Genomic DNA, 12927 nt, shown 5'->3' on the forward strand with positions numbered 1-12927 from the left:
TCAACAGCACTGTTCCATTTATTCCATTCAAAGATTCTGAAACAAACTTGTACAAATCTCAAAACTGTTTAAAAACAATGACAGTTTCCAACTTGAATAGAGATCGATAAATGAGAACAAGGCAAAAGGCGAGATATGCCCTAACTCAAACTAAAATGTTACTTAAAATTTTCCTTAGTAAGCTCATTAGTTGGATGAGAATAATAATTCTGAACCAGATATTGGAATCAGCATACAGGAAAGGTCCAAGTAGATATACTCACTGGCTCATGCATTCTGATGCCTTGCTTGTTGTTGACGTCTTCAACCTCTTTAGGTGGTCAATCTACCACTAGGGGGCAGCAATGTCTAAGTAACTGACACTGCAGAGTAAAAAGTGCCATCTCTGCTAGCTTGGTAAACATGAGCTGACCTCCTTGTGTAATATTTAATGTTTACAAGAACTGCAGGGGCAATGCTGAAAATAGCTCATAAGTTAAAAAATGTAAAAAAAAAAAAAAAAATGGAAATAGTCTTGTCGTGTGAGAAAAATAATAGGCTACTGAACACCAATTGAAACCAGGTGTCTTGAATCTTGCCTTTAACTTCCCAAGCCACAACCATCTATGCATTCTCACAGGCATACAGTAAAAGCAATGTCCATAACAAACAGTCTTCAGCAATGGAAGCAGGTTCAGTGGGTAAGAAGAGAGGCTGGTGTGGGGGTGGAGGGGCTTGATTCAAAACCAACAGGCTTTTGGAACACCCATTTGTGAGCCCTTTGAGTTAGTACACATAACCTTAACTGTACTAGTACTTTTCTGTATAGAATGTGTACGCAATACATGCCCCGTGTGTATATACCATCATTTTGTATGGTTCTGATAATATGCATTTGTATGAGTACTTTCAAAGTAATTTTGTTAAAACTTCATTAGTGTCCGCATAAAGAAAACATTGAGTCCAACAGGGTGAAAATGACATTCTCCAAACTCACTAGGAGGCTAAACCATTCCAATCAGTTACTGTAGCCAAAATGTGGGAGGAAAATGGTATGTTATTAGTAATATTGTGAGAAGGTTACATACGCATTAGCAGGGAAAATGCAAGGGTCTGGAAACGTTATAGATCTGGAAGAGTTAACGTTGGCTGGGGGTAAAGAACCCACCTCACTCAAATAAGAGGCTATACTTTTTACTATGTTTGAAGGCAGAAAAGCAGCGGTTCCAAATGTGTTGCCCCTTTCCACAAAAGGTTTGTATCGTATTGCTGCACCTTAACCTGAGCAACACATTTCATAGCATTGAAAAACCACAAGTCACCTACATTATGAATAAAAAAACAAAAGTTCACAGCAAAGATTTTATGTTTTACACATATATGAAAGAGGTGAGTGGGGGTCAGGGGGGGCGAGAGCGCTTCCTATAGATGGGAGGGAGGGGACAGCAGGGGAAAGGGTGCGAGGAGAATGCGTGACGGGGGGGGAAGGGGGGGGCCAGACGCTCACCTCTTCTTGGGGGCTTGGGCAGTACGGGGCGGGGTTACGGGGCGTCCCGAGTTCACCCCTCCATACTGGTACTTAGCTTTTTTCTCTGACGGCTTCAAAATCTGAAAGAGAAAGTATTAATACTCAGCTTGTTTCCAGTATTGGGAGACTCATCCACAGTAAGTGTGTTTACGTGCGAGTTCTCACCTGAAAGGAACACATGAGGGACTCGTCAACGCTCATCATGCCCCCAGCGTTATCAAACTCCCCGCAGTAGTTGGGAGCCGAGAACAGCGTCACCAGCTGCCGTTTGGCAAAAAACTCATAGCCGTCCTCAACAACCTTCCAGTACAGAACAACACATGAGTTAATAAACCTTCTTTAGAGAGGCATCCAAATGAACATAGCCCTCATACATTAGGCTCTACCTGGTGGGCTCTGCAGATGAGGTCCAGGTCGTGGCGGTTGAGGAACTTGCTGACCACGTCAGCCCCAAAGGTGAAGGAGACGCCTCGGTCGTTTTCCCCCCAGCCCTGCACGTCTTTGTCTGGATCCGACCACAGCAGATCACACAGCAGTCCTAGCACAGAGAGAGTGCAGTCAGAGCCACCACAAATACAGCACATGTACCACACACACACACACACGTTTACACACCTGTGTCAGGGACATCGGTTGGCCTCATGATGCGTCGAATTTGCTCCATGGACTGTAGATCAGGAGAGAGACCTGAGGAAGAGGGATGATTGTGAATTAATAATATTCATAGAAAAATAATTGATAGAAAAGCACCCACGAATACCTCCATGGCAGCAGAAGATCTTCTCATCGATTATAGCGGCGATGGGCAGACAGTTGAAGCAATCTGTGAAGGTCTTCCACAGCTTTATGTTGAATCTGCGTTTGCCTGGGGAACACAACATAGAAAGACATGGAATTACACAGAGTATATAAAACATTAAGAACACCTGCTCTTTCCATGACACCAGGTGAAAGCTATGATCCCTTACTGATGTCACTTGTTAAATCCACTTCAAATCAATATAGATGAACAGTATGAGCGTAGCTTTTTGTTTTTTAGCCTAAAGACAATTGAGACTGGATTGTTTGTGCCTTTGAATTGGGTATGGTAGGTGCCAGGCTCACCGGTTTGATTATGTCAACACTGCTGGGTTTATAACGCTCAACAGTTTCTCGTGTGTATCAAGAATGGTCCACCACCCCAAAGATATCCAGCCAACTTGACACAACTGTGGGAAGCATTGGAGTCAACATGCGTTAGCATCCCTGTGGAACACTTTCAACACCTTGTAGAGTCCATGCCCAGATGAATAGAGACTGTTCTGAGGTGGTGCAACTCAATATTAGGAAGGTGTTCCTAATGTTTGGTATACTCAGTAGAGAACACAAAACCATTGCCATTATGAATTCCATTTGTGTGTTGGCCCTTTCCACAAAAAGTGCCGCAGACACAGAAAGATAACCGATTCAGCGTGTGTATGAGTGTGAGAGACACTGCTTCCTGTCTTACACTCATCATAGAAACCGTAGATGCGGTTGATGGAAGCACACTCGTGGTTGCCTCTGAGTAGGAAGAAGTTCTCGGGGTATTTGATCTTGTAGGCCAGCAGTAAACAGATGGTCTCCAGGGACTGCTTGCCTCGGTCCACGTAGTCTCCCAGGAACAGGTAGTTAGCCTCCGGCGGGAAGCCCCCGTACTCAAAGAGCCGCAGCAGGTCTGTGTACTGGCCATGGATATCACCTAGTGGGAGAACAAGAGCAGAGAGGTTATGAGACAACCATTATAATAGGTTTTATTTAACCAGGGTAGTCACATTGAGATTGACATAGCCTGGACAATTGGCAGGAGTGGAGAGTGAGCTTGATCCAGATTGTCCTTGCTGGAAGGGAGATGGTCACATCCTGCAGAGCAGCAGACACTTGAGGGAGACACATACCACTTACATCCTACTTCTCTACTTACTGAGCTAGGCCTATGTCTCCCCAATGTGTTATCCTACCCTCTCCTTTCTCTCTGACATGTTGGTTTAAAGACAACTGTGTGTGGGTGAGGATGCCCTTTTCACGTTCATGTAAATTCACAAACATTAGGCCTATGTCTTTATTCAGACAGCTGATATTTTTCTAACCCTGGTATTTCTCATATGCTATTTGTCCTCTCAGGGGGAAACAAAGAGGGCCCAGGAGTAAGGATATAGCAGTAGGAAGGAAGAGGAATAATTCATTTTACTGACCGCAGATTTTGAGAGGAGCCTCCAGCTCCAGTAGAATGGGCTGACTGAGGAAGATCTCCCGGGACTTGATGCACAACCCCCGCACCTCCGCCTCCGTCATCTGGACTATCTTCCCTGGACGACATCCTCGTACTTGAGAGAAAGATAGGGTTATAAATCACAACCACGAGTCATGACCCTTCTCTCCATTTTAAATCGTGCTGGCTTTAAATGTGTCATGTGCTTTTCATTGTCTTCAAACTAGTGCAGAATATGCAACCACTTAAAGTGGCAATCTGCTGTTGAAACAAAGTGTTCGCCCCACCTGTTTCGTTAAACAGCTGAGAGACAGGGCTGGAGAAGTGTAACCAGTCGAATTTATACAGTAGGGTTGTCCCGACTAAAAAACATCTTGTCGACATGTTTTTAAAAAGAACAGACGACGACACATGTACACTACCATTCAAAAGTTTGGGGTCACTTAGAAATGTTCTTGTTTTCCATGGAAACATACATGAAATTAGTTGCAAAATGAATAGGAAATATAGTCAAGACATTGGCAAGGTTATAAATAATGATTTTTAATTGAAATTGTCATTCAAACTTTTCTTTTGCCAAAGAATCGTCCATTTGCAGGAATTACAGCCTTGTAGACCTTTGGCATTCTAGTTGTCAATTTGTTGAGGTAATCTGAAGATATTTCACCCTATGCTTTCTGAAGCACCTCCCACAAATTGGCTTGATGGGCACTTCTTACGTAACATACTGCTCCCAAGCTCAATAGGGTTGAGATCCGGTGACAATAATGGAGTGGCCAGCACAGACATACCAGCTGACGGCTTCTTCCCTAAATTGTTCCTGCATAGTTTGGAGCAGTGTTTTGGGTCATTGTCCTGTTGAAGGAGGAAATTGGCTCCAATTAAGCGCCGTCCACAAGGTATGGCATGGCGTTGCAAAATGGAATGCTACCCTTCCTTCAAGATCCCTTTTTCCCTGTACAAATCTCCCACTTCACCACCGTACAAAGCACCCCCAGACCATCACATTGCCTCCACCATACTTGACAGATGGGGTCAAGCACTGCTTCAGCAACTTTTCCTTTTTCTGCATCCCACGAATGTTCTTCTTTGTGATCCGAACACCTCAAACTTAAATAAGTCTGTCCATAACACTTTTTTCCAATCTTCCTCTGTCCAGTGTCTGTTCTTTTGCCCATCTTAATCTTTTCTCTTTATTGGCCAGACTGAGATAAGGCTTTTCTTTGCAACACCTGCGGGGTCGCCTCTTCACTGTTGACGTTGAGACTGGTGTTTTGCGAGTACTATTTAATGAAGCTGCCAGTTGAGGACTTGTGAAGCGTCTGTTTCTCAAACTAGGCACAAATGTACTTGTCCTCTTGCTCAGTTGAGCACCGGGGCCTTCTGGATTCAAACCAGAGTGTCTGTAGTGACGGCTCTAGCACTGAGATGCAGTGCCTTACACCGCTGCGCCACTTGGGAGCCCACAATTAGTTTGGCTAATACTTTTCAGGGAGTCACTGGGTGACTTAGGCAAGCTCCCTGCTAGTGGTCTGGATGAAATTGAGTTGGGATTAAGGATGTCAATTTTGCTGCTGACCCTCATTGTCAGAATTGTTTTTCTTTTTTAAAATGACATGACCAACAGAAAATACTATGCATGCGTACAAGGAACTGACATTTTTCAATAAGAGCTTAATGGAAACATGCAACAACAGCAAGCCTGTCGTCAGCTAATAAAATGTTATTTTCAAACATTTGCATGAAAAAAACTATTCTAAACAGCGCACCTAATGTGAAGAGTTCCATATGTGACAGATAAAAATCTCTTTTAGATACTTAGAAAGAGGGGGAATCTAATAGCAACCACTTGGATGGGATGCTAATATGACTAGGATTGTACATTTGGCTTCTGGAAAAACAAAGAAAGTTGATATAGAAACCAATAGAACAGGAGAGAAAGGCAGGTTAATGGCACAATGAAGTCCTTATGAAATAATTGCCTCCATGTTTCTATAGTGAGATTTTGGCTAGGCTACCTTTGAAGCAAGGTAAGAAATGATGCTAAGCTACAGAACTGTTTTGCTAGCACAGACTGAAATATGTTTCGGGATTCCTCCGATGACATTGAGGAGTACACCACATCAGTCATTGGCTTAATCAATAAGTGCATCGATGACATCGTCCCCACAGTGACCGTACGTACATACTAGAGGTCGACCGATTATGAGTTTTCAACGCCGATACGGATTACTGGAGGACCAAAAAAAGGCGATTAAATCAGCCGATATATATATGTATATATATGTAAATAACAATTACAACAATACTGAATGAACACTTATTTTAACTTAATATAATACATGAAATCAATGTAGCCTCAAATAAATAATTAAACATGTTTAATTTAGTTTAAATAATACAAAAACAGTGTTGAAAGAGAAAGTAAAAGTGCAATATGTGTTCCTTGCTCAGAACATATTACCAGTTAAGAAGTTTTAGGTTGTAGTTATTATAGGAATAATGACACGTCGACTATTTCACTCTATGCCATTTGTATTTCATATACCTTTGACTATTGGATGTTCTTATAGGCACTTTAGTATTGCCAGCCTAATCTCGGGAGTTGATCGGCTTGAAGTCATAAACAGCGCTGTGCTTCAAGCATTGCTAAGAGCTGCTGGCAAACGCAGTAATGTGCTGTTTGAATGAATGCTTACGAGCCTGCTGCTGCCTACCACCGCTCAGTGAGACTGCTCTATCAAATATAAACTCAAACTTAATTATAATAAACACACAGAAATATGAGCCTTTGGTCATTAATATGGTCAAATCCGTAAAGTATTATTTCAAAAACAAAACATTTATTCTTTCAGTGAAATACGGAACCGTTCTGTATTTTATTGAACGGGTGGCAACCTTAAGTCTAAATATTGCTGTTACACTGCACAACCTTCAATGCTATGTCATAATTATGTAAAATTCTGGCAAATTAATTATGGTCTTTGTTAGGAAGAAATGGTCTTCACGCAGTTTGTAATGAGCTGGGCAGCCCAAACTGCTGCATATACCCCGACTCCGCTTACACTGAACGCAAGAGAAGTGACAATTTCCCTAGTTAATATAGCCTGCTAACATTAATTTATTTTAACTAAATATGCAGGTTAAAAAAAATTATACTTCTGTGTATTGATTTTAACCTCTTACACTTATGGTGGCGCTATTTCATTTTTGGAAGAAAAACGTTCCCGTTTTAAACAAGATATTTTGTCACAAAAAGATGCTCGACTATGCATATAATTGCTACTGTTCGAAAGAAAACACTCTGACGTGTCCAGAAATACAAATATCTTCTCTGTGCGTGCCCTTTAACGTGAGCTTCAGGCAAAACCAAGATGACTTGGCATCCAGGAAATGACAAGGATTTTTGAGGCTCTGTCTTTCATGATCTCCTTATATGGCTGTGAACGCAAGAGGAATGAGTCTGCCCTTTCTGTCGTTTCCCCAAGGTGTCTGCAGCATTGTGACGTATTTGTAGGCAGATCGTTGGAAGATTGACCATAAGAGACCACATTTACCACGTGTCCGCCCGGTGTCCTGCGCCGAAATTGGTGCGCAAAAGTCACCTGCCAGTATTTTTCCATGGGGCACAGAGAGAGAAGCAAGCTTCCATGAACTGCATGTCAATGAAGAGATATGTGAAAAAACACCTTGAGGATTGATTCCAAACAACGTTTGCCATGTTTCGGTCGATATTATGTAGTTAATCCGGAAAAAGTTTCACGTTGTAGGTGACTGCATTTTCGGTTCGTTTCGGTAGCCAGGCGCAATGTAGAAAACGGAACGATTTCTCCTACACACAGACGCTTTCAGGAAACACTGCGCATTTGGTATGTGGCTGGGAGTCTCCTCATTGAAAACATCAGAAGCTCTTCAAAGGTAAATGATTTTATTTATTTGGTTATCTGGCTTTTGTGAAAATGTTGCGTGCTACATGCTACACAAAATGCTATGCTAGCTTTGCATACTCTTACACAAATTAGTCAATTTCTATGGTTCAAAAGCATATTTTGAAAATCTGAGATGACAGTGTTGTTAAGAAAAGGCTAAGCTTGAGAGCAAACGCATTATTTTAATTTTATTTGCGATTTTCAGAAATCGTTAACGTTGCGTTATGCTAATGAGCCTGAGGCTTAGTCACAATCCCGGATCCGGGATGGGGAGTTTCAAGAGGTTAAGAAAGGCATTGACGTTTATGGTTAGGTACATTTGTGCAATGATTGTGCTTTTTTCTCGAATGCACTTTTGTTAAATCATTACCCGTTTGGCGAAGTAGGCTGTGAGTCGATGATAAATTAACAGGCACCACATTGATTATATGCAACGCAGGACAAGCTAGATAACTACACATAATTGATGATATTCCTAGGTTAACTAGTCATTAAGTGAAGATTAAACTTATCTTGTAAAATATAATCAATGCTAGCTAGCAACTTAGCCTGGCTCCTTGCAGCCACCAGGTAATTTTGATGCTGCACTTGTGTAACAGGTGGTCAGCCTGCCACGCAGTCTCCTTGTGGATTGCAATGTAATCGGTGTCCCCCTAATTAAATCGGCCATGCCGATTAATCGGTCGCCCTCTAGTACATACCCCAACCAGAAGCCATGGATTACAGGCAACATCCACATTGAGCTAAAGGCTAGAGCTGCCGCTTTCACGGAGCTGGAGTCTTATAAGAAATCCCACTATGCCACCTGACAAACCATCAAACAGGCAAAGCGTCAATAGAGGACTAAGATCGAATCGTACTACACCGGCTTTGATGCTCGTCGGATGTGGCAGGGCTTGCAAACCATTACAGACTACAAAGGGAAGCACAACCGAGAGCTGCCCAATGACACGAGCCTACCAGACGAGCTAAACGACTTCTATGCTCGCTTCGAGGCAAATTGCACTGAAACATAACACGAGAGCACTAGCTGTGCCGGAAGACTGTGTGATCATGCTCTCCGCAGCCGATGTGAGTAAGACCTTTAAACAGGTCAACATTCACAAGGCCGCAGGGCCAGACGGATTACCAGGACGTGTACTGCGAGCATGCACTGACCAACTGGCAAGTGTCTTCACTGACATTTTAAACCTCTCCATGTCCGAGTCTGTAATTACCAACATGTTTTAAGCAGTGTGCATCATAGTGCCTGTGCTAGAGGTCGACCGATTAATCGGAATGGCCGATTTAGTCGTTTTTAAAAATAAAATATATATATTTTTAAACACCTTTATTTAACTAGGCAAGTCAGTTAAGAACACATTCTTATTTTCAATGACGGCCTAGGAGCGGTGGGTTAACTGCCTCGTTCAGGGGCAAAACGACAGATTTTTACCTTGTCAGCTCGGGGGATTCAATCTTGCAACCTTAGAGTTAACTAGTCCAACGCTCTAACCACCTGATTTACATTGCACTCCACAAGGAGCCTGCCTGTTATGTGAATGCAGTAGAAGCCAAGGTAAGTTGCTAGCTAGCATTAAACTTATCTTATAAAAAACAATCAATCAATCATAATCACTAGTTAACTACACATGGTTGATGATATTACTAGTTTATCTAGCGTGTCCTGCGTTGCATATAATCGATGCGGTGCGTATCGTTGCTCCAATGTGTACCTAACCATAAACATCAATGCCTTTCTTAAAATCAATACACAGAAGTATATATCTTTAAACATGTATATTTATCTAAAAGAAATCCATGTTAGCAGGCAATATTAACCAGGTGAAATTGTGTCACTTCTCTTGCGTTCATTGCACGCAGAGTCAGTGTATATGCAAGTGTTTGGGCCACCTGCCAGAATTTTACGTAATTATGACATAACATTGAAGGTTGTGCAATGTAACAGGAATATTTAGACTTATAGATGCCACCCCGTTAGATAAAATACAGAACGGTTTTGTCTTTCACTGAAAGAATAAACTTCTTGTTTTCGAGATGATAGTTTTCTGGATTCGACCATATTAATGACTTAAGGCTCGTATATCTGTGTGTTATCATGTTATAACTAAGTCTATGATTTGATAGAGCAGTCTGACTTAGCGGTGGTAGGCACCAGCAGGCTCGTAAGCATTCATTCAAACAGCACTTCCGTGCGTTTTGCCAGCAGCTCTGTTGTGCTTCAAGAATTGCGCTGTTTATGACTTCAAGCCTATCAACTCCCGAGATTAGGCAGGTGTAACCAATGTGAAATGGCCAGCTAGTTAGCGGGGTGCGCGCTAATAGCGTTTCAAACATCACTCGCTCTGAGACTTGGGAGTGGTTGTTCCCCTTGCTCTGCATGGGTAACACTGCTTCAAGGGTGGCTGCTGTCGATGTGTTCCTGGTTCGAGCCAAGGTCGGAGCGAGGAGAGGGACGGAAGCTATACTGTTACACTGGCAATACTAAAGTGCCTATAAGAACATCCAATAGTCAAAAGGTTAATGAAATACAAATGGTAGAGAGAGAAATAGTCCTATAATTCCTATAATAACTACAACCTAAAACTTCTTACCTGGGAATATTGAAGACTCCTGTTAAAAGGAACCACCAGCTTTCATATGTTCTCATGTTCTGAGCAATGAACTTAAACGTTAGCTTTCTTACATGGCACATATTGCACTTCTACTTTCTCCTCCAACACTTTGTTTTTGCAGTATTTAAACCAAATTGAACATGTTTCATTATTTATTTGAGGCTAAATTGATTTTATTAATGTATTATATTAAGTTAAAATAAGTGTTCATTCAGTATTGTTGTAATTGTCATTATTACAATATATATATATATATATATAAGAAATCGTCCGATTAATCGGTATAGGCTGTTTTTGGTCCTCCAATAATCGGTATCGGCGTTGAAAAATCTAAATCGGTCAACCTCTAGCCTGTGCCCAGGAACACTAAGGTAACCTGCCTAATGGACTACCGACCCATAGCACTCACGGCTGTAGCCATGAGGTGCTTTGAAAGGTTGGTCATGGCTCACATCAACACCATTATCACAGATACCCTAGACCCACTCCAATTTGCATAGCACTCCAACAGATCCACAGATGATGCAATCTCTATTGCACTCCACACTGCCCTTTCCCACCTGGACAAAAATAGCACCTGTGAGAATTCTATTCATTGACTACAGCTCAGCATTCAACACCATACTGCCCTCAAAGCTCATCAATAAGCTAAGGACCCTGAGACTAAACACCTCCCTCTGCAACTGGATTCTAGACTTACTGACGGGCCACCCCCAGGTGGTAAGGGTAGGTAACAACATATTCGCCACGCTGATCCTCAACACAGGGGCCCCTTAAGGGTGCGTGCTCAGTCCCCTTCTGTACTCCATGTTTACTCATGACTGCACGGCCAGGCACAACACCATCATTAAGTTTGCCGATGACACAACAGTGGAAGACCTGACCACCGACAACGATGAGACAGCCTATAGGGAGGTCAGAGACCAGGTCGTGTGGTGCCAGGACAACAAGCTCTACCTCAACATGATCAAGATAAAGGAGATGATTGTGGACTACAAGAAAAAAAAGACCAGAAACACCCCCATTCTCATCGACGGGGCTGCAGTGGAGCAGGGTTAAGAGCTTCAAGTTCCTTGGTGTCCAAGCACACCAAGACAGTTGTGAAGAGGGCACGACAAAACCTATTCCCCCTCAGGAGATTGAAAAGATTTGGCATGAGTTCTCAAATCCTCAAAAGGATCTACCATCGAGAACATCCTGACTGGTTGCGTCACTGCCTGGTATGGCAACTGCTCGGGCTCCGACCCCAAGGCACTACAAGAGGGTAGTGCAAACGGCCCAGTACATCACTGGGGCCATCCAGGACCTGCCATTCAGGACCTCTATACTAGGCGGTGTCAGAGGAAGGCCCTAAAAAGATTCCAGCCACCCTAGTCATAGACTGTTCTCTCTGCTACCGCACGGCAAGCAGTAACGGAGCACCAAGTCTAGGTCCAATAGGCTTCAGAGGGTAGCTGTTATCTATGCATAGTCACTTTAATAACTCTATCTACATGTACATATGACCTCAACTAACCAGTGCCCCCCTGTATAGTCTTGCTATTGTTATTTTACTGCTGCTCTTTAATTACTTGTTACTTTTAGTTCTTATTCTTATATTTCTTTTTAAACTGCATTGTTGGTTAGCGGCTCGTAAGTAAGCAGTTGTATTTGGCTCATGTGACTAATAACATTTGATTTTACTTTAAATGGCTTATTATTTGAAATAAAACAATTGGGTTTCAAACAATTATACTGCCTCAAGCTCACATTGCAAAGTGGTGGGTGACTCGTTGATAGCCTGACTACCGTTGACTATAGCCTATGCACTCGATTGGGGAACGGGAGGTGAGCTAGTTGAGATTTAGACTGCTACTATTTTTATTTATCTTTCCACTCCAGTACCAGCCTTTTTTAGGAGCTGCTTCCGCACGGTCTGGCAGGTGATAGGCTATTCCGTTCCTAAAACTAGGCTCTGTATGCTTTGCAAATGTGACAAATAAGATACATGAAGACCAATGTAAAACTACACACACACACCAATTTTATTCCTCACAATTATGAAAATTAACTGATAGACTGGTAAGCATGACTGGTCAAGTGTATTTTCCAGGGCTAACCAATTAAAGGTTATCCATTAACATCCCTAATTGGGATTTTTCAAAGTCCTGCAATTTCAGTTCAGCAATGTGCTGAACTGAATAAAACAGGTGGTTGCCACTTTTGCTGAGTGTTCCAATTGGGACAGTGTCACGAAAAGGTGTTTGATGGCAAAATGTACAGCATGTAATATCAGGTTGACTGTGGTCTTCAACATCTCAACAATTTATATGAAAAAAGAAATCCAGACAAAACATGCTTTTCATGTAGGCTGAAGTGTGACATCTTCCATAGGTGATTTCAGTACAGAAAATAAAACGCTCAGGTGGGTACATACCAAACCAACATTGAAAGCGGTTTGTAAAATGACTAACTCGCTACAGATGCGAAACTGAGTAGACGTCAATGGCAGGTTAAATCAATGTTGTGACTGCTCGAGTTGACGCATACTAGCTAACTCGGGCTTTTCTGTGTTATTGCTACCTATAAACGTTACACATAGACATATGACTAAGTTAGAGGCATTCTTTCTTCACTAACAACGTAATAGCCCCTATACAGCCTTGC

The 12927-nt window shown here is 42.3% G+C and overlaps 1 protein-coding gene across 1 annotated transcript in view; it reads right to left on the bottom strand.

Annotated features, from left to right (window-relative positions):
* Positions 1–12927, bottom strand: part of LOC135505787 (serine/threonine-protein phosphatase PP1-beta catalytic subunit) — a 13629-nt gene continuing 702 nt past the window's right edge. The window contains exons 2-8 of the mRNA XM_064924926.1: positions 3721–3852; positions 2997–3227; positions 2268–2372; positions 2123–2194; positions 1894–2045; positions 1673–1807; positions 1–1587 (exon numbers count right to left, since the gene is read on the bottom strand). Coding sequence (XP_064780998.1) covers positions 1483–1587; positions 1673–1807; positions 1894–2045; positions 2123–2194; positions 2268–2372; positions 2997–3227; positions 3721–3852 — 932 coding nt within the window. The 3' untranslated portion in view covers positions 1–1482. The remainder of the gene's footprint in view (positions 1588–1672; positions 1808–1893; positions 2046–2122; positions 2195–2267; positions 2373–2996; positions 3228–3720; positions 3853–12927) is intronic.

Source organism: Oncorhynchus masou, chromosome 19 (assembly GCF_036934945.1).
Source record: "Oncorhynchus masou masou isolate Uvic2021 chromosome 19, UVic_Omas_1.1, whole genome shotgun sequence".
In the NCBI taxonomy this organism is placed as follows: domain Eukaryota; kingdom Metazoa; phylum Chordata; class Actinopteri; order Salmoniformes; family Salmonidae; genus Oncorhynchus; species Oncorhynchus masou.